General features: G+C 39.0%; 1 protein-coding gene and 1 long non-coding RNA gene across 5 annotated transcripts; both read right to left on the bottom strand.

Annotated features, from left to right (window-relative positions):
* Nucleotides 1-13,305: 13,305 nt before the first annotated feature.
* Nucleotides 13,306-16,053, bottom strand: LOC136209196 (uncharacterized). The gene is made up of 2 exons (XR_010677426.1): nt 15,874-16,053; nt 13,306-13,564 (listed from the first exon to the last, which is right to left on the bottom strand). It is a non-coding gene; the product is annotated as an uncharacterized lncRNA (long non-coding RNA).
* A 1,640-nt stretch (nt 16,054-17,693) lies between these two features.
* Nucleotides 17,694-26,357, bottom strand: LOC136208720 (ethylene-insensitive protein 2.1). Of its 4 annotated transcripts, none has more exons than XM_065999844.1 (8): nt 26,135-26,357; nt 24,591-25,334; nt 23,867-23,953; nt 23,605-23,715; nt 23,312-23,524; nt 21,946-22,134; nt 19,150-21,834; nt 17,694-18,606 (listed from the first exon to the last, which is right to left on the bottom strand). In XM_065999844.1, the coding sequence occupies exons 2-8, from the start codon at nt 24,837-24,839 to the stop codon at nt 18,271-18,273; spliced, it is 3,870 nt and encodes a 1,289-aa protein (XP_065855916.1). In that variant the 5' UTR covers nt 24,840-25,334; nt 26,135-26,357; the 3' UTR covers nt 17,694-18,270. The 4 variants fall into 4 exon arrangements, with proteins under 4 accessions (XP_065855916.1, XP_065855915.1, XP_065855918.1 ...); XM_065999843.1 differs by having other exon boundaries at nt 24,591-25,398; XM_065999846.1 differs by lacking the exon at nt 26,135-26,357 and adding an exon at nt 25,622-25,961.
* Nucleotides 26,358-27,853: the final 1,496 nt, after the last annotated feature.

The following is a 27,853-nucleotide window of genomic DNA, read 5'->3' on the forward strand; positions in this document are numbered from 1 at the left end:
TGCTTGTTTTACTGTACATCATATTTCTAAAGCTATCCTCATACAAGAGACCTATCCTTAGACTCTAAATGAGAAAATTCAATAGGTCGATCTAGAGGAAGGGAGCACCTTCTAGAGAGTGTAACAAGAGAGGATATAAAAGAACATACTCTCGCCAAGGATGACCCAAAATGTTCATAGATCTCATGCGACGAGCCAAAGATTTTGTAAAGTGGGATAGATATCGGCTCAATCCACTATTAAAGGATCAGTTATGTCTGATCAATACTTCGAAAGGATCTAGGAAGGAAAGGAAAAGAGGTCCAATGAAACCACGAGAGCAGGAAGAGTGCAACTTTGCGCCATTGGATGCTTCCAAAAAGGATATATTGTATTGGGTAGAGAAAAACAAGGAATAGATCGAATATCCACTGAAGCTTAAACGCGTTGGTTACCTAAGTAATGGAATGTCTTATGAATTCCACAAGAGCGAGGGACACAACACAAAAGATTGTTGGCAGCTGGCGATTGAGCTAAAACGAATGGCCGAGTAGGGAAAGCTAGACAAGTTCTTAAAGAAACTTGGAAAGGCATAAGTGGCACAGTAGAAAGATAGGCAGCTTGCCAAATGCACCCCTAAATGTGTCATTAATGTGATTATTAACGGGCCATAGAAAGACAAATTAATAAAGAGGAAAAAAGTTTACACAGAGAGTGAGCGCCTACATGAATTCAGCTCCGAATTTTCATTCAGAGGCCTGAAGAATGTCCCAAAGAAAGCTCACGAAGATGCCCTGATAATTGAAATTCTAATTGAATACTTCAAAGTTCGAAGGGTATTTTCAACACTGGAAGTTTGGTCAACATTATCATTAGAAAGGCTTTTGAAGCTCTCTAACTTGAGCTTGACAGACTGACCCCTACACTTGCACAACTAGTCAGGATCACTAGAGACATGGTTTCGTAACTGGGCAACATAAAGTTAAAAGTGGTGATTTGTGATGGCCGAACAAAATGGAGAACTAAGACTAAATTCTTAGTAGTCGACTCGTACTGCATTACAATGCTATTGCGGTAAGACCTTTACTATTTAAATATTTTGGAGCACTTTCCATCTATAACTTCTTGGCTTGGAAGATTCCCACTGGATGAGGCATGGCAGTCACGCAAAGCAACCAGGTAATGTCTTAAGAAACATATATGCATCGTTCCACATGAAACCATTAAGGTCAGAACGTGATAACATAGAGATATTATCCCGAGGACCAAAAGGGATATTCACCTTGAGAACGCCGCGTATTAATCCCCAAAGGAGAGTCGGAAGGCGGATCTCCACAGTTCTGCTCAGAGAGATCCGCTGGCGAACCTATGAGGTGAATCTCCTCATTCACCTAATTCACTGCTATAACGGCTGGCTGCCGACTCGGTCATAAAGACCATTAATGAGTTATCAATTAGCTAACCGCCAGGTTCAAGATAACCTGTAACCGCCATTAATGGAGCATTAATGGAGGCTTTCTAGTTGCCTGAAGGTTACGACTTCCTAGTTATATATAGCCTGCATCCCTAGGCTATCAAGGTACACATTCTCACAACCTTTGTCAATTCAGTTTGTTTCCTTGATTCACCTTACTGACTTTGGCATCGGAGCTTCCCCCCGTCGAACCCAACGACGCCCCCACAGGGACAGAAGTTGATCGGAATTTCTCTACTTGTTATCAATTGGTGCGGTGAGCGTGGAATCCTTAATCAAACAAAGGGTTTTTCGTTCACATTAAGAAACTATGACAACTGGAGATCAGAATCCCTCTTCAGGGATTGAAACACCATTAGTTACACCGTCTAGTGCTGGCCGCACAGATTCAACTGCTCCTGCAATGCACGTCGAAAGTAGTATGAACCCTGATGCTTTCATCAACATGTGTGCATAAGCAATCGGAGAACGGTTAGACCCGAGACAGGGAATCACCTGCGGTCGTTTATGACCCTCCCTCCGCATTGGAGCATGGCGTCCACATCGACTGTATCATCTTGGCCCTTGTTAAACTTTGGACCGGGCGCCCAGAGTTCTTCATTTCTCCAAGCTCACAACACGGATTCCATGGTAACTACTACGGCGGCAGTTGGAGAACGACAAATCAATCGGGAGTTATTCCCTGATGGCGCAGAAGGAAGTCAAAGGAATGATTCAACCCTTTCAAGCGGATCTACGGGTCCTGGAATAAATCTAGGTGGGTCCGAAATCCCGAGGCGCCTACGGACAAATCTCTCCCTTGGCGGATCCGAAGGGCGAACACACAAAAAACATAGGAAGGAGAAAGGTAGGCGGTCTAAATCACCCTCGCCTCGACGACCGAAATCCTCCCGTCGTGGCCGATCGCCCCCATCTACTGGTCATAGACGAAGTAAAAGGCCAAGGGAGACACCCCATTTGAGTGGACCACCACCGCCGCCACCCCCAGGAACTGTTGGGCACATCCCGTCGGGAAGCCACGGAGGGGGTAGTGGGCAAGCTCCCCCAGGTGGGGGAGGCGGAGGAGGCGGATGCGGAAGCGGAGGAGGGCGTCTGCCACCAGATCCATCATCTGGGTCAAGCTCTTCTTCCTCTCCAAGCAGATCTCCACGAAGGGGTCGCCCAAGGGCGGATCCGGAGAATTTTGATGATAGAGTTAGAGCTCTGGTACTCCGTATGAATGAGGAAAATGCCAGGCATAATCCGTTCGCCAATAGAGATTCGCCTTTCGCGGCTTGGATTGAGGCGGAGGAAACTGATAGAGCTTTTAAGATACCTAATCTCGCTATCTACACAGGTGTTGACAATCCGGAAGCTCATATCAGAAAATACCGAATACTGCTCAAACTCAACCGTGCCACCGAGCCTGTGCTCTGCAAAATGTTTGTCACCACGCTAGGGGGTCCAGCCTACGGGTGGTTTCAGTCTTTACCTCCGGGCTCAATAAACAGTTTTGATAAATTGAGCAGGGAATTTTGTGCTAAATTCGCCGGTTGTATTCCTCCAGTGGTTAAATCAGGGAAGCTTTTTGAGTTAAAGCAGAAGGCGAATGAATCCCTTCGGGAGTACGTAGACACTTTTAACCAATTGTGCATACAAATCGTTGATGTGGATATCTCCGTAGCAGTGGAATGTTTTGTGAGAAACACCACTTGTAAGAGCTTGCAAGAAGATCTAATTCGAAAGAAATCCACCAGCATGGCAGAATTGATGGAGCGTTGTAAAGACTTTATCGAGGTGGATGACATTCGCCGAGGATCACTATCATCGCCTAAAAGGGAAAAGGGCGAATCTCACCATCGAGATAGAGACAAGGACAAGCATCAGGATTCTTCCTCTAGAAGCAGGCAAAGAGGTTCTAAGAACAAATCAACGTTTGTCACCTCTTTCACACCTCTCAACGCTTCTAAAAGTGAAGTCCTTATGTGGATCGAGAACAGTCAACACAAACGGAGCATTTCATACCCCGAACCAAAGGGGGGGGAGTACACCAATACTGGTAAAAATCCTAAAAATTATTGTAAATATCACAGGAAAAATGGCCATGACACGGATGCATGTTGGGAGTTAGCTCGGGAAATCGAGCGTCTCATTGAGAGAGGCAAATTGGATCGGTTCATCCAAAATGATGGCAAGAAAGGAGATGGCGATAGATCCAAAGAGGACCCAAAGAAGAAGGGAAAGGGTACCATTAATGTCATAGCAGGAGGACCTGGATACCAACCAATGCTGAAAAAGGCAAAGACCACCGCTCTTGACAGAACATCGTTAAATCGTCCCTTTGCCGATGTAGGTCCTGAAATCTCTCCCCATGCGGATGCATTGGTCGTCACTATGGTGGTGGAAGGCTGGGAGATGAAAAAATGATGATTGATACTGGAAGTTCATGCAATGTCATCACCAGAGGAGCTTTCGCCAAACTCATAATTGATCCAGTCCAGGTAGAGCCAACTGTGGTTGATATCCTAGGAGTGACGGGACACACTATCTAAACAAAAGGCCAAGTCACTCTGGATTGCGAACTTACGGACGATGATCAGGTCTGGAAAGGTGATCTGGAATTCTCTGTCTTGGATGGTCAGTTAGCTTATAATATCATCCTCGGACGGCCCTTTATCTCCGAAGTTGCAGCCTTTATCTCCATACGCCACTTAACGCTTTACATCCCCACGACCAGGGGAGGTGTAATGATCAGAGGTAGCCAAAAGGTGGCCCAAGAAACATATTCGGCATCACTAATGATTCGCCCCCAATCTAAAGAAGAGGATGAGGAGGAGCTCGTCACGATGGCCTTGGGCAAGACAGAAATGTACCTTATGGCGGATGAAAAGCAGGTGCGAATGGCTAAAGGGCTCAAGGGTGAAATTAAAAATGCAATCACTAAGGTACTCCGTGAGGCAGAGGATGTCTTCGCATAGAAGGATGAAATTCTCCCCGGAATCAGTCCAGACGTGATCACTCACAAGCTCAACATTGATAAAGATGCAGTTCATGTGGCTCAGAAGCGGAGAAACCATGGCGCCGAAAGGCAGAAGGTGATAGAAGAAGAGATCACCAAGCTCCAACGGGCGGACGCCATTGAGGAAGTGCTTTATACTCAATGGCTGGCGAACGTCGTTCTGGTAAAGAAGGTGGGTGGATCTTACCGCATGTGTATTGACTTTACGGATCTCAACAAAGCATGTCCCAAAGACAACTATCCTCTGCCATGTATTGACATGCTCGTGGATGGAACCGCCGGTCACGCCATGTACTCCTTTACGGATGTGAAGTCAAGTTATCATCAGATCCCCATGGAGCCCTCAGATAGAATCAAGACCTCGTTCGTAACACATCAAGCCACTTATTGCTTCAAAGTTATGCCCTTTGGGCTTAAGAACGCGGGTGCAACTTACCAGAGGATGATGAACAAGATATTCGCAGATAGTAAAGGGGATAACTATTCTGTCTATGTGGATGACATGATCATCAAAAGCACAACCATAGAAAGGCATGCAGATGATATAAAGGAGGTACTGGACGTACTCCGACGCCACAACATTAAGCTGAACCCAGAGAAGTGTACTTTTGGGGTGACGTATGGAAAATTCTTAGGGTTCATGATCAGCAAAAAAGGAGTTAGCCCAAATCCTGACAAGGTTAAGGCTGTCCTAGAAATGCAAGCACCACGGAACATCAGAGAAGTACAACGCCTTTACGGGCGGATCGTAGCCTTGGGCAGGTTTATCTCCTGTTCAGCTCACAGATGTCAGCCCTTTTACGAGGTCATCAAGAAGCAAAAGGCATTCGAGTGGAATGAGGATTGTGAAAAGGCCTTCGAAGGAATCAAGCGGTTCCTCACGGAGCCGCCCATGATGAGTCGGCCAATGAAAGGTGAGGACCTCTACCTGTATGTATCGGTTACGGATAAGGCTGTGTGCACGGTCATGATACGAGAGGAGGATGGCCAGCAGTTTCCGATTTATTATGTGAGCAAGGTTCTGAAAGACGCCGAAACCAGATATTCTAAGCTTCATAAATTGGCGCTGGCTGTTGTCACCACAGCAATTCGCCTTAGACCACATTTTCAGGCGCATACTGTGGTGGTTCGAACGAATATACCGATGAGAAAGGTGTTGCAGAAGCCGGACACTTCTGGAAGGTTGATGGAATGGGCAATCCGCCTTGGCGAATTCGATGTGAGATATGAAAGCAGGTCAGCTTTAAAGAGTCAGGTCCTGGCAGACTTTGTGAATGAATTCACTGATGAGGGGATAGATCATCCCAAGCCTCCAGTAGAAGAGTGGACAATGTACACCGATGGCGCCTCCTCAGCGGATGGAGCTGGCGTAGGCGTTGTGATCAAGGGTCCCCAATACATAAAGTTACGGTACGCAGCAAAATTGAATTTCCATGCAACTAATAATGCTGCTGAATATGAAGCTCTGGTATTGGGATACGCCTACTCAAAGAAATCACTCCTGAGCGGATTGTGATCTATAGTGACTCTAAGCTAATGGTCAACCAAGTAATCAAGAATTACGAGGTGAAAGATGATGTTTTGGCCAAATACGTAGCAGAAGTCAAAAAATTGTTGGATCACCTTAAGGCAAAAGAAACCAAATGGGAACTGATTCATGTACCCCGGGGGTCCAACACTGAGGCGGATCATTTGGCCAAAATGGCCTCTAGTGAGGGGAACTGGACAGATCCCGAATGTCCTTTCGAAGTTAAAATAGCTCCAGCCTTCGCTTCAGAGGAAGTATCCCTACTCACAACGGTAGAAGATGATTGGAGATCGGTCATTCGCCAATATCTGCTATGTGGAACTTTACCTGAGGATAAGGAAGAGGCACGGCGGATAGTTAGGAGAGCGGCTTATTTCTCCATAATCAACGACGACCTTTACAGAAAATCTTTTAGCCACCCTTGGTTGAAGTGCATTCTGCCGGAAGAGGGACAACAAATCCTCAAGGAGCTACATGAGGGATCATGTGGGCCCCATGAAGCATCCGCCACCATCTTAAAGAAATCCAGGTTAGCGGGTTTCTACTGGCCCACGGCCGAATTGGATGCACAAAAATTGGTAGAATCTTGTCATAGTTGCCAGATTCATGCGAATGAATCACATACTGCCAAACATCTCCAGAGGCCCATCATAGAAGGACGGCCATTCGCCCTCTGGGGAATAGACATTGTCGGCCCATTTCCTCCAACTCGCCGACAGAGGAGGTACGTGGTAGTGGCAGTGGATCATTTCACCAAGTGGGTAGAAGCCGAAGCTGTCTCCTCCATCACTGCAGAACGAATGGTGGAATTCGTCAAGGACAACATCGTGGGAAGATACGGTGTTCCGCATACCATCATCACCGATAATGGAACACAGTTCAACTGTAGCGAATTCAAAACTTTCTGTGAAGAGTTGGGCATTCTGAACAGATTTGCCTCCGTTTATTATCCCCAGTCCAACGGAATGACCGAAGTCACGAATCGGACGATCATAAAAGGGATAAAGAAGAGATTGGGAGAGCATGATAAGAAGTGGGCGGATCAGCTGACAAGCGTTTTATGGGCTTATCGCACCACTCCTAGGACGGCCACAGGAGAAACACCATTCGCCCTCTCTCATGGTGTAGAGGCTGTGATCCCGATTGAAATACAGGTTCCAAGTGATAGAGTGGCCTTTTATTGCGAAGAGGACAACGGCAAAAGGCTAAGGGAAAGTCTGGATCAGGTAGGCGATCGAAGAGACCAAGCCTATGTACGCATGGCGGTGTATAAACAGCGGATCGCCGCTTACCATGATAAAAATGCCAAGCTTGTGGATCTGAATGTGGGTGATCTTGTGCTCCGAAAGGCCGACAAAATCCAGTCTCGAGAAGGCAAGGGCAAGTTAGGGCTCAACTGGACGGGTCCGTATCAGATAGTGGACAAGATTGGATCCGCCACATTTAAAATTCAGGACATGGAGGGCAACACATTGCCGCACACATGGAACCTCCAAAATCTCCGCAAATATGTTGTCAGAAAATGAGGTGTACGCACGGTCTTGAGTACTCTTTTTCCTTTAGTAAGCTTTTTTCCCATGTGGTTTTTCTTACTAAAGGTTTTAACGAGGCTCACCTATAAGACCTGCTTGCTGTAATAAAGCATTTCTCCTATTAATAAACATCATTTGTTCTATTATTTGTGTTCTTTTTAAAGTTTATTGCAGCAATATTAATATTCCAGTCTTAAAAAGAAGGGGGACATCCAACGCTCTCCACATTAACAAAGTATCGCTATCTCATAGCTACTTTTTCTCCTTAGACATAGGAGAATCTATCTTATGGGCGGATCACTTCACCTTCTCCGATAGAGTTAAAACGATCCTTGGACGCAAGGCTTTACACTCTCTTACATATCCTTCCCAAAAAAGGATTCACAAGTCCTACGGGCGGATCACTTCACCTCAAAGATAGGTAGCAAATTGATCCCCTAGGCAGCTTTACTTCCTTCAATGGAATAAAACAGCTTCTAACCTTCACAAAGGTCCATGCAATGGAGTATGGCTGGCCACCTACTCCAAAATAAATCCTAGATGCCTATATATATTTACTTACGCAAACGTAATAGTAAAATAAATAGCTGCCATAAAGGATTAAAACAAATTGTACTTAACGATTTTTTACAAATCACAAGTAAACAACTAAGTAATAATAGGAGCATCCTCCTTTACACTATCCTTGCTTATGGTGCTTGCTTGGGAAGCCTCCTTCTCCACAGCCTCAGATACGCCAACTAAAGGTACCTCCTTTTCCACGGAAGATGTGGGACCAATAGGAAGGGCGTTATCAGTGATCGGTTCTTCACCCGCCTTGGGGGGCACTTCCTCAAGATCCACTAGAGTGACATTAGTGGATGGTTTGCTTTCTTCCATGGGTCCCTTCATCCATCTCCGAACATATTCGCGGAGGTATTCCTTAGCGTCTGACATCTTGTCATATTTGGCTACATCTTCTGGTTCGGGGACGGCGAACTACGGATCTATAAAATCAATCTCGGGATACGCCAGGGAAAAGTACGCCATGAGCAGTTCGCCATAATAGAAGGCTTACTCACCCGCCGTATATTCAGCTTCTCCTAGGGCGTCCTCATGGTTCTTGGCGTCTGTCACAATCTTTTCTTTTAGCTTCTCGATCTCCGCGTCTCTAAGGACTAAAGCGGATGTGGCAGAGGCAAGATTCGCATTAGCAGAAGCAATGTTCGCATTGGCATCCGCTACCTCTTTCTGCAGCTTTTCAATGGTTGCCTTATCCGCCACACCTTGAAGGAGCTCGGCCTCCATAGCACGTATGCGAGTATACATCTGTCAAAAACAAACAGTTTCGTTAAAAGAAAAGAGCAAAGGAACAACTTTCTCTACAAAAAGAAATCCTTCCTAGGGGACTCACCATAAGGAGCTCTGTTTTCCCCTTTTGCGCATGAATGGAACCAGGAATTTGGTTCTGATTCCTTTGCACTTCGCCCACTTGACCCAGGGCCTCATCAAAGTCGTTTATGATGGATTCATTCTCAAAAGATCCTTGAGTGCCATATTTAGCGGACCAGTATCCGCCCATATCAGGCTTCGCCATCTGCACGAACATTCAAGGGTCAAAACTCAAGTCCAAAACTTGATAGACAGATAAAAATAAAAGGCAACTTACCTGTTCCATCTCCCCTACAGGCATGGCGGACTTCATGGCATCCGCCATAAGCTTAAAACCTCCAGAAGCTGCAGGTTTCCTCCTTTTTAGTGGTGGCTCAACCACTGTTTCCGCAGGATTTTTTCCATTATCCTTTTGAGGATTCGCCACTTGATCTTTCTTACGCGCCTCGGCCTCTAAGAACTTCATACGCTTCTCTGCAATAGCGTGATTGGCCTTAGATAAACCCCTGCCAAAGAAAACATTAAAGTAATCAACGTTCAAGAAGAAATAAAAGTTACCTTGGTCAAATTGCGCAATCTTGGAGTAAATGAACTGCTCCCCCTCTCGGCGAATCAACGGAATATCGCTCATCATGAAGGCTAAAGCGTCTGCGTATGTCCATGCATCCGCGTTGATCTTCTTCATGAGCTCCGCCACCACTTCATCACTATCGGTCAATATTCGCATATCGCCCGCCATGTGTAAAGGCTTGGGATTCCAAAACGAGGGAAAACCCAGTGATTCGCCCTCTTTTATCTTCACATAGAAGAATTTCTCATCCCAACAATGGACATTGGACATTTTGTCACTGAATGGCGAATATACTCCGAATTTGGCGAAAGTGAGATAGGATTCGTACTTCCGTTTCGAGGGTTTATGGAAAGCTCTAAAAACACGACCCGTATATACCACTCCTAAATTTGAGGTGAGGTAGCAGTCTAAAGCAATATCCAACCAACCGTTGGGATGCAGTTGGCTGGCCGTAATATCAAAGTAGGAGAGGATGTCCGCCATCATCTTTGGGAGAGGAAGTCGGAACCCTCTCTCCACATGACTGCAATATACCGTTAGAAAACCGCTAGGCACACAGGAGGGTCGTTGATGGGCTGCGGCTAACTGAGTCTCATAATTATTGATCCAAGGGAAGCGATTCGCCAGATCCATTAGATCCGCGGCACTCATACGAGACGGAGTAGACTCCGCTCGAGGGTTCTTTTTCCTAGGTGGGATAGAAGAAGAGGCCATTGTCCCCGGAAAACACCTAGCCTTAACGGTCGGAGCGGTACCGGAGATAGAGGTAAAAAGAACTGGATATCTGGTGGAACGAGTTTGGTAGCGATTACACGCCGAGTTACTAAACCCAGCTAAATCAGAGCTAATCGTGTCCTCGAAGGAAAAGGAGTTCTCCGATAACGAAGTGGTCCAACTAAAATCAACTACTATTTCAGGGGAAGGGGTCGAATTAAAAAGCTCTGAAGTTGATCCAGAAGATGAAGACGAACTTCTAAACATTCAGAGAAAAGTTAAACAGAAGAAGATGAACTTACATGTGAAATCGGAAGCTTGGAATGAAACTCTGAAAATTCCCAGGAAAAGCTTCGAACAATAAAAGAGACAATGAAGAAGAAATGGAGAAGAAAGAGAAAGCGAAATAGGAAGAAGGATGTTTTCTCCTTCCTGGGACAGTGCGTCCACTACACGTGTCATTCATCAATTGGCATCGAATAGGGTGCTCATTAATGCAGATGTCTATGACGGCGCGCGGAAGCTCAAAAGCCCTAAAGGACTTTAAGGGAGTTTTGGGGGGCTTCTGATAACATAGAGATATTATCCCGATGACCAAAAGGGATATTCACCTTGAGAACGTCGCGTATTAATCCCCAAAGGAGAGCCGGCAGGCGGATCTCCACGGTTCTGCTCAGAGAGATCCGCTGGCGAACCTATGAGGTGAATCTCCTCATTCACCTAATTCGCCGCTATAACGGCTGGCCGCCGACTCGGCCATAAAGACCATTAATGAGTTATCAATTAGCTAACCGCCAGGTTCAAGATAACCTGTAACCGCCATTAATGGAGCATTAATGGAGGCTTTCTAGTTGCCTGAAGGTTACGACTTCCTAGCTATATATAGCCTGCATCCCTAGGCTATCAAGGTACACATTCTCACAACCTTTGTCAATTCAGTTTGTTTCCTTGATTCACCTTACTGACTTTGGCATCGGAGCTTCCCCCCGTCGAACCCAACGACACCCCCACAGGGACGGAAGTTGATCAGAATTTCTCTACTTATTATCAGAACGCATGGAGGAAGAGAGAAAGAGAGCGAGTAGTGCTAGTGGGAGATCTCGAAATAGTATAGCTAGTCAAAGGGAAGTCAATCAATATCTTTTTAGAGATTGCGAGGGAAGCAAATGCGAAAATGATGGGCACCCTAAAGGAAAATGTAACGGCTTTCATTTGGTGTCTAATAGATGTAGTAGGGGTCTCTCTGAAGGTTATAACACATTCACTAAATTTGGATCCACAAGCAAACAAAGTAAGGAAGAAGAAGAGAAATCATGGAGTAAACAAGCAAATAATGATTAAGTCCTAAGTGAAGAAGATATAAGATTGTGTCCCTATCAAAAAGGTATACTATCTGAAATGGATGGCACGTTGTTGGTAAAGAAATTGAATGGGAAGTGGAGGCTATGTGTTAACTTTATAGACATCAACAGGGCTTACATGAAAGATTCTTACTCTCGTTACCTTGCATTGACATGTTGATCGATTCTATAATAGGGTAGGTCATTACTTACTGCTAGATGTTGCATTAGGATATCATTAGATTCTCATTAATCTGAATAATATGGAAAAAACTAGCTTTACCACTCAAGGGGGAACACACAGTTATGCCCTTAGGCCTAAAAAAAATTCAAAGCAACCTACAAATGACTCGTGAACAATATTTTTAAGGACATCATCAGAGATACAATTGAAATCTACATTGATGACATGATTATCATAAGAAAGATTATGCAACAACATTCTTCAGACCTTGAGATGGTCTTCAAAACATTAAGGGAATATAAAATGAAATTGAATCCAAATAAATGAACCTTCGGTGTAAGCTTTGGAAAACTCTTCGGATCCATGATTCCCTGGAGGGGAATTAAGGCAAACCCACACATAATTTCAATGTCACATGGCATAATTCTCTCAAAACCATGAGAGTTAATTGATCCCAAAGTTTATAGAATGATAATAGGGAGATTACTATATTTAGGCTTTACAAGGCTTGATATTACATATGCTAGTTAGAAACTAGTTAGTATATGTAACATCTTATAAAACACCACTTACAAGATGCAGTACATGTTCTTAAATATTTGAAGCGGACTACTAATTATGGGGTTTTCTACCATATTCAACCTATAGATCAGTGGAATATATTTTCCTTCTATGATGCAAATTGGGGTGCTTGTAAGGTGTTATGTAGATTATTAACTAGCAACTGTGTTTGTGAGAAAATCTTTGGTTTCCTAAAAAACAAAGAAACGCAATGTGGTGAAAATCTTCAACATGTGTTGAATATAGAAGCATGGCATGTACCAGTTATGAAGTGAAATGGGTGAATTATCTTTTAGAGGAATTTGGTATTTATAGTGCAAATCCAATACCATTACAATGTGATAATTCAACAACTACAACAATTGCTAAGAATCATGTATTTCATGATAAGATAAAGCATGTTGAGGTTGACTGCCATTTGTGAGAGATCATATATCGCCTGATTTTTAGTTTACTCCACATGTGTATTCTCAAAATCAATTAGCATGCCTTTTTTATAAATATTTAAGTCATCATTCTATGTCACCTTATATGGTAAAGATGTAAATGGTGAATATCAAACATGACTCTTCATCTTGTAGGGAACATGTTAAGTTTGAAAGATTACAAGATGAAGAATAACAAGTTGATCTTGAAAAGTTTGTGGACTCAGCAATAGTTAGTTAGATATTACCAATGTGTTAGTATTTTGGCGTCAATGCTAAATGTTTAGTAACAAATAGCTCACACTATTCTAGTATATTATGCATTAACATAAAGCTACACGTTACACTGTAAATTGGGTTATTCTAGTGATTGAATAAGATTGTTAAGTTCTTCTTCTCTTCTTTACTATTTTATCACATACCCTCTTATGTATGATTTGAATAGTCTTATTAGGGATTTGAGTAGTGTAACGTACTTATGAAACTCGTACTTGTTTCTGTTAGTAACTCATACTCGTTATCATCCTTACATATAGCTATTTTAACAAGAAAATCAACTAATATTTACTAGCTACCAGCAACAATACACGTTAACAGTATCAATATACAGTAACAATTGAACCAAATAAACTCTAGAAGTAGAATCACATTATCAAATATCAATATATATATATATATATATATATAAAAAGTAAAATTAAACTTGAGGTGATTTGTCTTGTGGTAGAGGAGGTGGACAAGGAACCCCATATTGTTGAGGAGGAGACATTCTAGTTGCTTCTCTTCTGCCCCAATTCCTACCAAGAAGGTAACATGCTAGCCCTAGTATTAATACCATTAGTATTAATGGCAATGATATCACTATCACAACCCCCATTCTTTGCCTTCTGCATTCATTTTCAAAATAATTCAATTCAATCAACTATATAATTTAATTTTGTTATTAGTACCAACTAGGGTTCTCAATTTCTCACAAAATAATATGATTTACAAAGATAATTATAGCTTAACATAACTTGTTTAACAGAGTTATTATATATAGATCACATAAAACGATATTCTGTTTTTATATCCCTAGTACCAATTATCTCCATTTATTTGGGGGTAAATATTGGATAAGTAAAAATATTTTGTTGGAAAATAAATTATTTTTCGGTGTTTAGCTAAAATGAGAAAAAATGGTAGGTGGGTTATGTTTTCAGAAGGTGGGAAAAAATATAGTAGTGTTCCATAAGGTTTGAAAAAATGTTTTACTCTTTTCAAAAGACTAAATCATTTTCCTTACTTTCTCCATACGAAAAATTACTTTTGATTTATTTTTCTAAGCAAACAAACACCGAAAAATTAGAAAAACATTTTCATACATAATATTTTACCATAAATAAACATGTCTAAATCATAAATATCATTCAAACAAGGCAAAAATCATAATTAAACCCCTGAACTTTACATGTTTTAAGGATTAAGTCCCTAATCAATTATTTTTCTACATTGAGCTCTTGATCATTGATTATGTTATGGATTCGACCCTTATATAATTTTTCCATCGAGTTTGGGCAACACGAATCTTTAGGGGATTCAGCTTGTTGCCATGGACATTTTCACTTTCATGTGGACAAATAAAAAAAATAACTTTCTTGATTAGGAAGAGAATGTAAAAAGTAAAAAGAAATTACAGAAATCGATTTCCACTAGGTTCTTTCAAGATGGAAATCAAGCTTGAAAGAACCTGCTACAAATGGATTTTGGTATTAGGAAAGAATATCGATTTGACGACTCTAATGCTGAAAATCGCGAAATGAGAGAGGAGAGGACCAAGCTTGGAAGAACCTATTGGAAATCGATTTCTGTAATTTCTTTTTACTTTTTACTCTCTATGTATTTTAGTCAATAAACTCTTATTTTTATTTGTCCATGATAATCGATCGAAGCTCCCTAACAATGCGTGTTGCCCAAACTCAACGAAAACTTAAATAAGGGCCGAATCTATATAATATAATCGATGATTAAAAGCTCAATATGGAAAAATAATTGATCAGAGACTTAATCTTTAAAATAGATGAAGTTAAGGGGTTTTTTTTTTTTTTTTTTTTTTTTGCCTTCAAACGACAAGAACCTTTTATTTTATCTACTAACTTTTGGTTAGGTAGTAAAATTGTGGTATTATCTTTCAACTAGTGAACATGAGTTTTGCATTCCATATGTCCCAACACTTTTGAAAGGTCATCCCTCTCTATTGCCTTACCAAAAAAAACTACACTATAGAATAGGTTAACATTTAAATAATTCAATCCTAACACTTAATAGGATTTTTTTTTTTTTTTTTTTGAGAAATAATAGAATTTACTTGTATGTTTTAATAGCATATTTGTAATCAATAAAACAGAAAAAAAAATGAGTGTTATTTATTTTGATATTTAGTTGAGGATCTTTTGAAACCTAAATTGGTAGAGATATTTTCAAAAAAAAAGTATTTCAACATGAAAATCACATTCCTTTAAAGCTCAATCTAGCTTGGGACAAATTTTCATATTCCTATTTTCATTTTGGATTTATAATACCTTTTATGTGAAAATAAATTCATAAATAAGATTCGATTACAGTTTTTTTTTCTTATAATAAGCGTTAAAACACCGATTTTAAAAGTAAAGAATTTGGTAATTAAATCACCGAATTCAGTGTCAGATGTTGCTGTAATCGACACCGAATTCAGTGTCAGATGTTGCTGTAACCGAGAAACTTCTAGCAATTGACATCAATATATAAGAATTTGGTGATTAAAACACCGAATTCAGTGTCAATGTTGCTGTAACCGAGAAACTTCTAGTAATTGACACCAATATTTAAAATCGGTGTTGAACACCGGTTTCATACACTCTTTGACAATCCAAACATGAACATGATGAACAATCTTTTGCTTTTCGCCATATGAAAAATATCACATCAATAAAAACTAACTTAAATTCATTATAACTAACTTAAATTCCTTGTTATGAATACTTAATTTCTTTAAAAAAATATTAATATCCTAATTCAATTCATGTGTTTAGTTGGGTGATTATGATAATATTTTAATTGTAAAAAAATAAAAATAAAAAACAATGAAATCTATTTTTTTTCTTAGAAATTGTGAGGATTATTTCAGATTGAGGTAAAAGGAAAAAGAAAAATAATAAATAGAATTGAAGAAAATTACCTCTTTAATGGAGAATTGGGGAAATTTTGATGGAGAGAAACAGAGAGAGAAAGTTGGAAGAAAGATGAAAATGGAGGAAACAGTGGTTGAGGTCAGCTCAGGAAGAAAACCTCTTACGTGTCTTCTTTCCTATCACTTTAATTTTTGTATTTATATATCGTTGCTTCTTGGATGATACTTACAAAGGGGAAAAAATATCTAAAATCAGAATTTTTTTCTAATTATTTAAAACCCGGTTAGTTTAGGACCCGTATTACATATTGTTTGTTGCTTGTGGTTGGAAAATCTGTTTTTTTTTAAAGCGAAAATTCTCTGCTTTTGTAAAAAAAACTATTTTTCTACTATAAAATGCAAATCTAACCAAACACTTAAAACTCTGTTTTTTAAATAAAAATATAAGTTTTAAATGAAAAAACAAATAGAAGGGAAAAAATGATACAGATCGGTCTCGGGACGTGTTAGTTTTAATCGTAAACTAACAAAGATGTTCTTCTCTAGCTAAACTAGAAAGAGTGAATCTCGGGTTTTATGGACTAAATCCATAGGAATAATGAAATCTCCATTGTTGAAGGATAAACCTTAACAAGCTCATTGAAGAAGATGATAATTTGATTGATAAAAAGTTAATTCTTACAAAGAGAAAGAGATGAATTTATATCACCTCAAACCTAAATGACAAATTACATAAAAGACTAGCTTAACATAATTAATTAAAGAGTAAGATTAGGGGTAAAATGGAGTAATGATAAGGAGTTGGCATAGGTGTAAATATATGAGTGGTAGAGTTGTAATTAGGGTGGCATGGGTTATAAATAAGGAGTGGCAGGATTGTAATTAAGAAGGAAGTTAGAGCAAAAGGCAAGTTCATTAAAATGAAGGCACGCTCGTGGATTAGTCTCTGGACTTTTCTCCGGATCAATCCTTCATTCACGCGGAACGTGTTTTCCCTCAAGCGGAGTGTTCCCAATCCAAGCGAAGCGTGCCCAAATCCACGCGGAGCGTGCTTGAGCTGTTGTGTGGCACTGTTTTAGCCTTTTTACTCGTTTGTTGCTCGTGCTTGGTTCTTCCTCCGACTTCCCTCGTCAGGACCCAATCCTCCAAGGAGATGCCCCGCAAAAAAAAAAAAAAAAAAATAGATAACCGAATACCCAATAATTTATAATGAAAAATCTCATTTTTTATTTTTGAAACTGCATTTGATCTCCTCTCAATAACCAACCACAGAGCTAAAATTATACCTTATCTTTTTATTAAATCGTGATATTTCAGTAATATAGAGTTATCAAAGTATAATGGCATGTATTAAACAACGTTAAATGTAAATATAAAACACAAATAAAAATAAGAGTGCATTAAACAATATAAACCGAATAACCAAACCGAACTAACTCAATTTGATTTATACCTTTTTATTAAATCATGATCTTTCCTTTTCATTAAGTTATGATCTTTCAATAACATATCAAGTTATCAAAGTATAATGGTAAACACAACTAGAAAATAAGAGTGCATTAAACAGTAACCAAACCAAGAATCCGTTTGTTTTACCTACTGTTTACTGTTACAGTTGCTGTTTGAAAATACTAAAAAGCAGAAATTCCCTATTTTTATAAAAAAAAAAAGAAAACTACTTTTCAACTACAAAAAGCAAAGAGGAATGTCTAACCAAAAAGAACCAAAAAACAACAACCAAACACCCCCTAACTCAATTTGATTTTTCGGCAATCGATTCTTGTTTTAAATGTATGTCAACATTTTTGTTTGATCTGGTTCATTATGGAAAAAAACCCGAACCGGACCAAATTAGTCATATTCAAAACTGCATTCAATGATTCAAAAGCTGTATTTCACATATCTGATGCATCTACAAGAAAACTGTAAAAACCTTCAGAACCAGAATCTCTAAAACCTTTGGTGGTTTCATCTTCTAACATCATACATTAGCTAATATTCAACCAATTTCCTAGATTGTAAAAGAAAGATGTAAAATGTTTTTCCCCCGCCCGCGGGAATAAAATCTGTGTGCATCGACTAAAAATCAAGGTTTTATCTAACTTTTTTCCCCTCATTTTCTTCAATTATGCTGCTGCAATTATCAGCAATTCTTTTATCCCTATGTATATATAACATATGACCAAGTAAAAATTTGCAGCACATTAACATTTTAATACACAAGTGACTGAGTGACTGTGAATAAGAGCAAGAAGAGCGGGCGAACGAACGAACGCAAGAAAGAGAGAAAGCAACATAATTGATGGCTCCTGATCTAGAGTATATATATGCTGCTTTTCAAAATCGAACAGCCAAATATTTACCCAGTTGGATGAAACATTTCTGTGGGGCCAATGTCCGAAACTTGCTTGCTTGCTTGACCAGGAGGAAGGGAGGGCGGGCTCTTCATTTGTTCCCGATTGCCATTGGCTTGTTTGATAATCTACGCTTGTAACGTTTTAGCACAGAAGCCAAATTTTCCTTTCCCTTTGGGAAAGCCACGTCGCCAGCAGCAGTGCCAGATCGACCCTTTCGACAAGATATGGCGATCTCTACGTCCTTGATTATTTCAAGAACCGTTGCTGCGGTTGTGCATTTCCCCCTTCCGGGCTTTGCAGCAGGGGGCAACATTCCATTTGCAGCAGGAGGGCTAGACTTCCGTTGATACGCTGCAGAAAGTTGAAGGCAGAAGCACGGCGACATTGGGCTACGAGGCTTCGAAAACGCGGGATCTATGATCCCCTGCTAGTAAGAAAGATGCTGATGTTAGTATTTTAGGGAGGAAAAAAGAATTAACAGATGGTCTTCAAACTAGAAAATCTAGCCATAGTTTTCATGGTTTAAGTCGGGATAAAGAAAGCATTTGACCCTTCAACTTGACTCGCATGATCAATTTGCCCCGAAATAAACTTTTGAGTATCAATCAGGCCCCAACTAGACATTTTTTTATTAAATTATTTTGAAAGTGACGTGTTAATACATACTACACCGCTACTAACATTATGGCCCCTAAACTTCAATTTGTGACATTAAAATCCTTAAATTTTATATTATTGTAACATTGAAGTCCAAATGAAAGAAAATTAGTGTTACAATAATGTAAAGTTCAAGGAGTTTTAAATAAAAAATGAAGTTTAGGATATATAATGTTTAGCGCTATAGTTCAACGGCCATGAATGTATTTTACCCGCTATCTGAGTCGACTTGAAATATCAAATACAGAACGAATCACTTCATGTAATAGAATCGAATTCTCATAGGAAGTGAAAGGTTCAGTGATTTTACCTGAAGACGATTTAGCACATAAGTATATTTTCCCCACAATTCCGGCCGGCTTTCCATGAGTGACAAGTCAAGAATCCGGTGAATGCACCATACCCCAAAGCTTACAACCAAGTCTGCTTTCCAAACACAGCCCTCACCACAATTAGGAACTGATGAGACCAGAATGTTTGCTATGCCCGAGTCATCATTCTTCAACCCTGAACCAGGCTTTCTATCTGCATACGAGTATTGAGGCTCACTCATGTGAACCATGCGGCTGTTCTCTCTTGTTTCGACTTCGTACAAGCACTGTTCTCTTGCAGCCACACGATCAATTAGATTTTCGTCTACTCCATCGTTTTGCCTAAACAGCCAATCGGACCCTTCAAGTTTCAAAAGCTTAACAATGCAACATCTGAACGACTGAAGAAGCTGAGCCTCAGCATCCACAGCAGAGAGGGTTTCACGGGAAATTGAATTCGACCTGCTCCCTATTAATCCACTCCCAACAGCACGACTTTTCTCAGCAATACCAAACTGCTCGTACGGTTGTTTCGACCAAATGGATCCGGGATCTGAACTCATAGAATAGGGGAAAGTACCTCCATAACCTTTTGATACGTTATCAAAAGACAATGGACTTCTCGCTGTTGATACACTGCTTGAATAAAATGAAGGGTCGTAACTTGTTCTACCAACAGAACCAACAGATGCACCGTATCCAATAGTATTGTCCCATTGAGTGCTCTTCTCAGACATGTAAAGATCCCTGTAAGGAGCAGAAAGCCCAGAAATGTCAGGCAAACTATGATACTTCTTCGTATTAGTTGCCATCCCCAAGTTATCAGCAGTTCCAGATGGTGGAACTTCATAACCTGATCTGTCAGATTGTAGCGGGCTATTTCCAGACATTGCATATTTTGGATACCTTGAGGCTTGAGGAGAGCCTAATCCATTCTGTAATTTTTGACCCAAGGCAATAGCAACCGGGTCTCTATAGTTTCTAGGACCCAGAGACGGGGATATTGGCAAGGGTGATTCCAACTGACCATTCAAGGCGGCACTGGAACTTCTCTCCTTTGCAATTCTGTTGACAATCGATGCAATCTGATAACCATGTACCGTCGCTGGTTGATTATCCCAGCCTTCGGAAGTTGGTAGACTCCGCACACTAGAATACCGTCTCTCAGAAGAATCAACAGCATTCTGACTGGAACTTTGAACATATGCATCCAACAATTGCATGTGGCTGGACCACAACGAAGATGATCCCCTTTGAATCCCATATGACGAGTCCATACTTTGCATTCTCATCTGCTTGGGTGAATCAGATAAATTTGTATGCATCAAAGAATCAGATCCTCTACTGCCGACAGGTGGGTAATATCCACTAAATTCTTTTCCAGTAGTATCAACTTTAAGTGGAGAAGATGCACGTTTTGAATCGGGCGCCAGCAAGACATCCAGTTTCTTGTTCCTTGCTTCGTGAGTTATTTGTCCATGAAAATCATATAGCTGTCCCCAAAATTCATCAAGAACAGCAGCTAATTGACGCCTTGCAGCACGGCCCAGTCCTGCTAATCTTGAAAGACTTCCTGCACCATTCCCACCATCATCGCTTTTACCACTGAGACTCCTAAATGATGGCGGACCATCAGATGCCAGAGATGAAATGCTTCCAGGAATCGCTTTGGATGATTCTTCGGGCTCCCAGGTATCTCCCTCATCATCGTCCTTCTCAGTAAGTAGATCTCCCTCCATCTCCACAGTCTTTTCAACTGGGACCATCTTAACAGCTGCAGTTTCTGGCAAATCCGCGTCAACTTCATTAGAAACAGTCGAAAGTGATACAGTGTCTGATTTGGAAACTGGTACTTCTTGATAGGGGGCATGAAACTTAGCATCAGAGCAATTTTCCTCGATCAAGTGAAGTTCCCGACCATGTTCCACTATTGCCTCAGGCAAATCAGCTTCTACCTTTGGACCAGGTCTATCTGTGTCGCTCTCAACGAAATTCTCTGCTGCAGGTAGTTGCTCCTGATTCTGAATGGGTTCCCTTGGATCATCGATAGCTTCATCAAAAAAATGTTCCTCTCTTTGTGAAGGCAGTTGAGGCATATCCGATGCATCCCAATTCAAAATTTGAGAATCTATATCGGTGGTAGATTTCAATGGTGTCGCTGCTAACCAGAGCATCAAACAAAATGATGAACAAGCAGTGACAAGAAGTGCAACATAAGGAACAGATGCACTCGGACCCATGTTTAACCTCAAATTAGCTACCCAATCACTATCCCCAAAGATCATCTCTACAACGAATATGATCTTTAAGCCTAAGAACCCCATGAAAGTAATTAGTGCTATGAACTCCAAAACCTGAGAAATTTTGTGTACTCCCATTATTGGCCTAGAGGATGCAACTCGGAAAAGAGGGATCACCGAAGACGGAAGCAATAGAGCTATCATAACCTGTGTACAAATAAGTAACTGATACAATCCTTCAACACCTGAAGTCCATATACAACAGAGAGCAGGAACAATGGCAATAACTCTGATTGTAGCATGTTGAAGCCAAGTAGGGATATCGAGCCTCAGAAAATCATGTACGACTACTTGCCCACCGTGATTCCAGGTTAAAGCCGTGATTTGATTGGTAAGATACAGAACTGCTAAAAAGGCAATGGGTGCCACCGGGCTTCTGAACACCTGAATTAATCATTTCAGAAAGCACCAGGTTTGATGAACCTTTTCAATTTCATGCAAATATTTAAAAAAAAAAAAAAAAAAGGCAACGAAAACCAATTGATATGACTGTACCTGTTCCATTAGTGACATGGCATCAGGAAAAGTAAGCAAATCGAGGCCAGTACTATTGAACACGTTTGCAGCTGAGCTCATAAGCACATAGTTAACCAAATAAATGCCACTGAAGATGCATACGATGGCAAAAAAATGGTTCTGATACAAGGCATCCTTGGAAACATTTTGAGGACCCTGACCCTGATGCTGCCGCATGCAATAGAAGACCATAAGTTCAAAATGCTGATGAGCAGGAGTCATCAAGTAGTGCAAATAAATGTCTGACAAATAAACTACTACAAACTAGCCAAACTGATTGAGAATTGGAAGTGGCAATGAATTCATGCAAATATCATACCCGATTTAGTGCTTTCAGTTTCTAAATTGACGACACCATTTACCAAAACAACCCGTTTGACACAATTATAATTTTTTGTTGCATTTATATCATATTCATATATAATCCTACGGAACATATAGATCACATAACACGATTATGACACGACAACCCAATTTGACACCCCTTGCATGTCCTCGGAAGCCATGAATTGCTGACAGGCATAATATCATATTTCCGATTCAAGATAAAGTATTTCATAATGATTTCATTCCCAACCTCACGGACAAACTTTACATCAAACAATGATTTAGCAACTGTCCTAGAAGCATTTAGCATCATAATTCCAATAACAATGAAAGAAAGAAAAGCGCAACAAAAACAACTATTAACTATGTTGTTAGGGCTTTAGCCTGAACTAAGATTTAATTTGGATTCTTTTACATTGTGTTTGAGGCTTCACTAAACATAATCACATACCTATCCACGGGATCAAGGGACAACTTGTACTGTGCACTTGGTGTCTAGGGAAAATTCTTCAAAAATCTAAAGGAAAATGCAGGGTATCAATTTCTCACACGAGAACACGATTCACAGAGAAAACTCACCTGCCACGACCCTTTTGACACAATTATCATTTTTGTTGCATTATATCATATATAATCATTTGGAATATATATAGATCACGTAAGACGATTATGACACGATAACTCATTTTGAGACCCCTACGAAAATGTGCATGAACCACACAGATAAGTATAGCATAGATCACATACGATGATTCTTGATCAAAATTGAACTTGTACAAACTTTACAAACTTCCATTTGCCACATTCAATGAAAAAGATTTAAAGTATAAGCATCGATAGCCTGCTAACTATATGACACACAAAGAGCACATAAATCTAGAGAAAAGCGAAATTCATTAATAGAAATGGAACTGTAGAAAATATGAGATCGATTGTTCTAAAGTATCACCCAAATATTATTTATTACCCAAAGGAAAAGCAAAGGCATAAGTGAACCGTAAAAGTCAAAGAGATATACCAGCACAAAAGAAGAATGGAGGTAAAAATTATGTGGCATAATACTCGCTCCAAGAAGGCTCATCAAGGCAAATGCACTTTCCTCACTCAACTTTGTCAGCATCACATTCATGCTAAATTGAATTTCAGTTTGACTCGTGAGCACTCCGAGAAAGTACAGAAGCAATATAAAACCTGCCATGCATGTGCATTTGAAAATTGGATTGTATCTCTCCTGGATAACGGAACGGCAATTACATTTGTCAGTGATAAGTCAAAGTTTAACTGTAAAAAGAACCCAAGTAGTGGACTTACCAGGAAGGTGGCAAAAAATGGAAATATAACAGCATCAGCAGTAGTTAAAAAAACACCAGTGGACAAGTCCATCCCGAAGAGAAGATTAAGACCATGTGCTATGCCAAGGATCTAGCAAAATCAATTAATTCAGATGTTAGGAACCAAAACAAGGTATCAACAGAACCATAATCACATTTTAAGCATGTTTTGTTCTACCATTATCTTTTTAAAGAACAACCAGATAAATATATCGAACAGAACAAGAATTTATTTAAATTACCAAAGTAAGGTCCAATGCTATCACAGAAATTGCTGCTTGAACTCCAAGGAACATGCTAGTAAATTTGTCATACTCCTCGTTACAAATCTGCACCAAGGTAAAAGGCAAATAATTGATCAAACTCAAATGAAAGCATGTCGAAGTGAGAAAGAAAAACAAGCCAACTGATTATCTAAATAGCCGCATTAAATATGCCAGATCTTCGTCCTGTTCATTGAAATGCAGTACATCAGATGTTGGGTAACATCTGTGCCTATATATGTTCATGTATATATTAGGGGTGGCAACTTCTGACATGATAACACTATTTACCGACACAACTCGATTGGCATGAAATGATTGACATGATTATCATTTTTCTTGCATTTATATCATATATAATCATATGGAACATATAGATCGCATAATAAGATTTTAGCACAACAACCCGAATTGCCACCCCTGATAGATATATAGAATAACAAATAAGATATTTTCCTAATTAAGATTAGGGAAATTTTCCTAATTCATTCTAAGAAGTCAAATATTAACTAACAAAAACAAAATTCCATGGTAATTTTAACATCTATTTACATTCTCAAAATTTACAATACAATAAGACAAATAGCTTAAGATAATCCCACAACGAAAAGATATTGAAGATGACATGAAATTTTAAGAACTTCGATACCAATTACCAAAGGGCAAAGAAGGCATATAAAATACTTTCTAAATAAGTAGATACCTGAGCTAGATCTTTTCCAGTAGCCACAGCAATCCGGGCAGAAAGATATTGGCATAAAATAGCTGCCATGTTAAAAACGAGCATTGGCATTACCAAAGCATACCCGAAACGAGCACCTCCTTCAACAGTTGCCGCCCACTTTCCAGGGTCCACATATCCAATAGCAATCAAAAGTGCAGGCCCAACAACAGGAAGCAATCGATGAATAACACTGGGTGCATGGCTAGAACTCGAGAACTCAGCTTCCATGGTATTGAGATGGATAATATAAACAAACTGATGGTGCCAGAGCAGTATATATTCAAATAAACAAACTTCCTAACAATAGAACAACCCCAACCCCAGAAGAATCTCAAGTTAAATAAATTTACATAACTTATTTGACCTCCGTTAAATTAACACTACAACAAAGTCAATTCATTTTCTTTTAAGCTAAGAATAAAGTACTATATCACACAATAACAAAGGTATTGCCAGAATTGCAGCTTAGAGAATCAATCCACTTGGATGCATCAAACCAATCGAATCGCTCCATACTGAAAACCAATGGCATGATCTGCTTGGAAGCATATTCCCAGATTAGCTGTGATCATCAGATACCAATCGAACTCTTGCATTTTGATTAACTTGAATTCTATCATACAGCGACTGCAATGCCCAACCGCGAGATATTCTACTCATCTCCTGAACATGAGCACCAGTCTAAAACAATTATCTGACTCCAGTCTCCTTTGATATCCACTCCTGATTCAGAAAATGAAATCATTCCAGAGATAACAAAACGAAACAAAATATCCGACTAATGCTCCTGCAGAAAACAAAAAAAAAAAAGATGCGGATACTTGAGTAACTAGATCAGCATCTAAAAAGAGGACATGAATTCAAAACTTCATTTCTCAAGCCAACAGAGAGATGTGAAACATGCAATGGAGATTCGAAAGAATCAATCCATTTATAGAAATTACATAGAAAACAGAAATGACAGAGAATCAAGTAACTCTTAAGAATAGTGTTGACATAAGATCAATTACATAGATGCATAAAATCTGAAGAGGGGTAAAACTCCTTTTACATCAGACACGATTCTTCATTACATAACTTGACATAATCAAGCTACTGTAGCGAGTTATATTATCAACGAACTCATCGAAATCCAAATCAGAAAAACCAGCAAAATGCAAAACCCCAACTTAAAACCCTTTTCAGATCTTGATGGGAGAAGAATCAATCATTGGAACGAAACAAAACCTCCGATCATTATCAACAGAAACCTTTTCATTTTACTTTCAGAAAGAGGATAAAACTTTAAAACAGTCAGTCCTCTTCTTCCACCAAAGGAAACAATAACTTAAAATTACAGTAAATGACCCACAAAGTACAGAGAATCAGAAACCATAAGCACAGATCTGAGCAATTCGTACGAATTCGAAGGTCAAATTAACTACCTCAGAAAAAACCCACACCATTAAAAAAAAAAGGTCTAAAACAGTAGAAACTTTAGGGCTTTTTGAGTTTAGGGTTTGAAAAAACTGATCAATTTTTACCTGTACTGCTCTCTCAATCTCTCTCTTTCTCTCTTTGTCCTTCTCTGCAATCTTTATCTACTAGATAGCACATGAAGTAGTAGATCTCAGAGAGTCCTTCAAGACAGGCCACCTAGTAGTTAATAATACCAAAATTTTCTTCTCCCTTTGTTTATTATTTATTCTTTTTATACTTTCTAGAGAGAAGAACTCTGTTTCTGAGAAAATTTTAAGAGAGAGAAAGTAAGTGAAAATGAAAGTGAAAAATGAAAAAGGATATATTATACTAATTTATAATGGTATTTTTTCATTTTCTTAATATTTTATTTTTATAAATTAATTTTCAAGTTAATTCTATTTAATTCAATTGTGTACTTTATGTTCGATATTAATCGATTTTCCTTCCAAAATCATTACTTATATCTCGATTTTCCTTCCAAGATCATTATCTACACGTGTCCGAGTTCTAATGAAACATATGGAAGGTAATAAAATCTAGAGAAAGAGATCAATCGAATCTTTTAATATCTCATGTATTAAATTTTTAACTATAATTGACGTCTATTAGATTTTATTGTTATTATATTTATATCTCGATTTTCCTTCCAAGTTCAGTATCTACAGTTCGATTTACCTTCCAAAATCACTATCTACATTTGTTTTTTAATTCCAACGAAGCATACTTTATATCTACTTAGGGTAATAAAATCTACAGAAGAAAACGATCGGTTTTTTTAATATCTTGTGTATTAAATTTTTAACTATAATTAACGGTAATTAGATTCGATTGTTATTATTGCTACTAGTTAACAGATTTTAATTAATTTTCTTTCTAAAATAGATATTAACATGTGTTTTATATTTTGTTTCAAAATAAACATGTGTTTTATATTTTAATCAAATAATTTATATTTATTATTATTATCTTATTGTTCGGTTTCAAATTCGTAAGGTACTTTTAAATAGAACACTTTCAATTAAATTTTTAATGTACATTAGGACTCGTCGAGATCTCTAACTTAGGGTCCGTTTGGTTTATCTATTGTTTGTTGTTGTTGTTACGGTTTGTTGTTTGCTGATGCTATTAGAAAAGCAGGTATTGTTATTTTTGTCAAAAGCTATTTTTCATATACGAAAAAACAAACATGAGCTCCTAACCAAACTCCTAAAGCCCTAATTTTCAATATGAAAAGGCAAATACGATGTGAAAATGAAGTAAACAAACATACCCTTAAGCGAATTGAGATATTTAACCACTTAAGTCAATTTTAATTGTATTATTTTGAGTAGACAAAAAAAGTTGTAAAAAAATAGAATTATATTTTAAGAATTGATCCACGTAAAAGATGTCTGACGAGTCTCGAACTGAGTAAATGAATAAATCATATATGGGGATAAGGATCAAATTTGACCCTAACATTTGTAAGAAATGCAGATTTACCCTTAACGTATGAAATTATGCAAATTTAACTGTAACGTTTTCAAAATAATATCTATTTTAGCCTAACATTATCGAAAATTTAGAAAAACAGGTTTGACTGTTATTTAACCGTCACATCAGCCATTTCATACAAGTTTGTCGATAAATTGAAGCAGTTTCATAAAAAAAATTATTGGTTATTTGTAACTGTATTAGTAACACATTAAACATTTTAGACAATTTAACAAAAAAAATAATGATTAACTTATATGTGGTAGTTGTTAGAATCTTAACAAGTTTTTAACAGTTTTTTTTGTAAT

The sequence above is a fragment of the Euphorbia lathyris genome, chromosome 10 (assembly GCF_963576675.1).
Source record: "Euphorbia lathyris chromosome 10, ddEupLath1.1, whole genome shotgun sequence".
Lineage (NCBI taxonomy): Eukaryota > Viridiplantae > Streptophyta > Magnoliopsida > Malpighiales > Euphorbiaceae > Euphorbia > Euphorbia lathyris.